Below are 1,549 nucleotides of genomic sequence, written 5' to 3'. Positions count from 1 at the left end.
CATACATATATATATATATACATATATATGCGCACAGATAATCTCACACGCACAAGAGTGATGGATGCACACATACTGACTTAAATTTGTATATATAGAACATGCAAACACATATGCAACAGCTACGACAACCAATGGTGCCCGCGCAACTTGCACAAGCACTGACACGAATAGACTGTAGGCGAACCTCCTTCATCAACATATTGCAACACACGTGGTGTGTGTCTCACCTGTTCATCTGCTGCCGTTGACGCGACCGTGTGCTTCATAGCGTCGGGCGTCCTGTCTAGAGTGCGCTGGTGCAGATTAAAAAACTGTGGCAAATCCATATTAGGATATGTAGCTTTGTAGCGCGAGCGGGCCTTTTTTAGGGCCACGAATGTCTCTTCGGCCGTGCCCACACATTCAAAGGGTTTGTGCTCACCCAACCCCATCAGCGCTTCAAATTCAGGCCACAGCGCCTCTTTCGCAAACAGATTGTCGCCAAACACCTGTCATCGCAATGCGTTATATAAAAACCTTTGAAGACCATGTGGGTCTAGTACAATAATAATAATAACAACATCATACGAATAATAATAACATGATAAAAATAATAAGAATGTCAAACTGTGCTTATGTACAGTTTGGGCCGCCTGTAGGGGGAGGGGGGGGGGGGGATACTAACCAGATATTGATATGTAGTCTTGTGCTATATCTGCCCAGTACATACCTGGCTGCCTATACTTTAAGCTGCCAAACCAGTTTAATATGACTCAACCTACTGGACTAAACTACGACTACAGGTACTAATATTAAGATTAAGAGCTAATATACTGGACAGATGAAGACCAAAGCTACTAGAGATGAGATTATCATAAAGACGGGTACAAGCATTCATCCGTATAACATATAAAGACAGCACAACAAACACAATGGACATGTAGGTACACTCTCTTGCCATACGGCATACACTCTTGCGCACAGAAACAAACACACACACACACACACACATACATACACAACAAACACACACACCCACACCTACACACAGACACACAGATACATACATACACACACACACACACACACACACATACACCCACACCCACACAGACACAGACACACACTCAGAGCACTTTGCGGTCATGCAATGACCTACGCCTAGCCACATACCGCCCATGGTTGGGGCGGGTCGAGGAATGCGCTCAGCAGCACAAACACAAAGGCACACTTGGGGCATTGCCCACACCACCGCGTCGTGGCAATGGGTTCGTTGCAGCTGATGAACAGTGCGTGATAGTGTGGCAGGCGACAGAAGGCCTCGGCTATCTGCAGCTCACACACATCCATCAGCGCCGAGAAGTAGAGAACGTCCGCGTACACATGGTTGGTGATGTAGCTGTGGGTGTGTGGGTGTGGTGGTTGTGGTGATTAGAAGGATTGAAGTCCGTGTACACGTGGTTGATGATGTAGCTGTGGGTGTGTGGGTGTGGTGGTTGTGGTGATTAGAAGGATTAAAGTCCGTGTACACGTGGTTGGTGATGTAGCTGTGGGTGTGTGGGTGTGG

At 46.9% G+C, this 1,549-nt stretch overlaps 1 protein-coding gene across 1 annotated transcript; it reads right to left on the bottom strand.

Moving 5' to 3' along the window:
* Positions 1-230: 230 nt before the first annotated feature.
* On the bottom strand, positions 231-491 carry SARC_15868 (hypothetical protein; the record flags this gene model as incomplete). Its single annotated transcript, XM_014290021.1, has 1 exon — positions 231-491. A coding segment is annotated over one exon (261 nt), but the record flags the coding sequence as incomplete, so codon positions are not given.
* Positions 492-1,549: the final 1,058 nt, after the last annotated feature.

Source organism: Sphaeroforma arctica (assembly GCF_001186125.1).
Source record: "Sphaeroforma arctica JP610 unplaced genomic scaffold supercont1.6892, whole genome shotgun sequence".
NCBI classification, from domain to species: domain Eukaryota; class Ichthyosporea; order Ichthyophonida; genus Sphaeroforma; species Sphaeroforma arctica.
The sequence above is the reverse complement of the archived record's forward strand: the minus strand, read 5'-3'. Positions and strand labels throughout refer to the sequence as shown.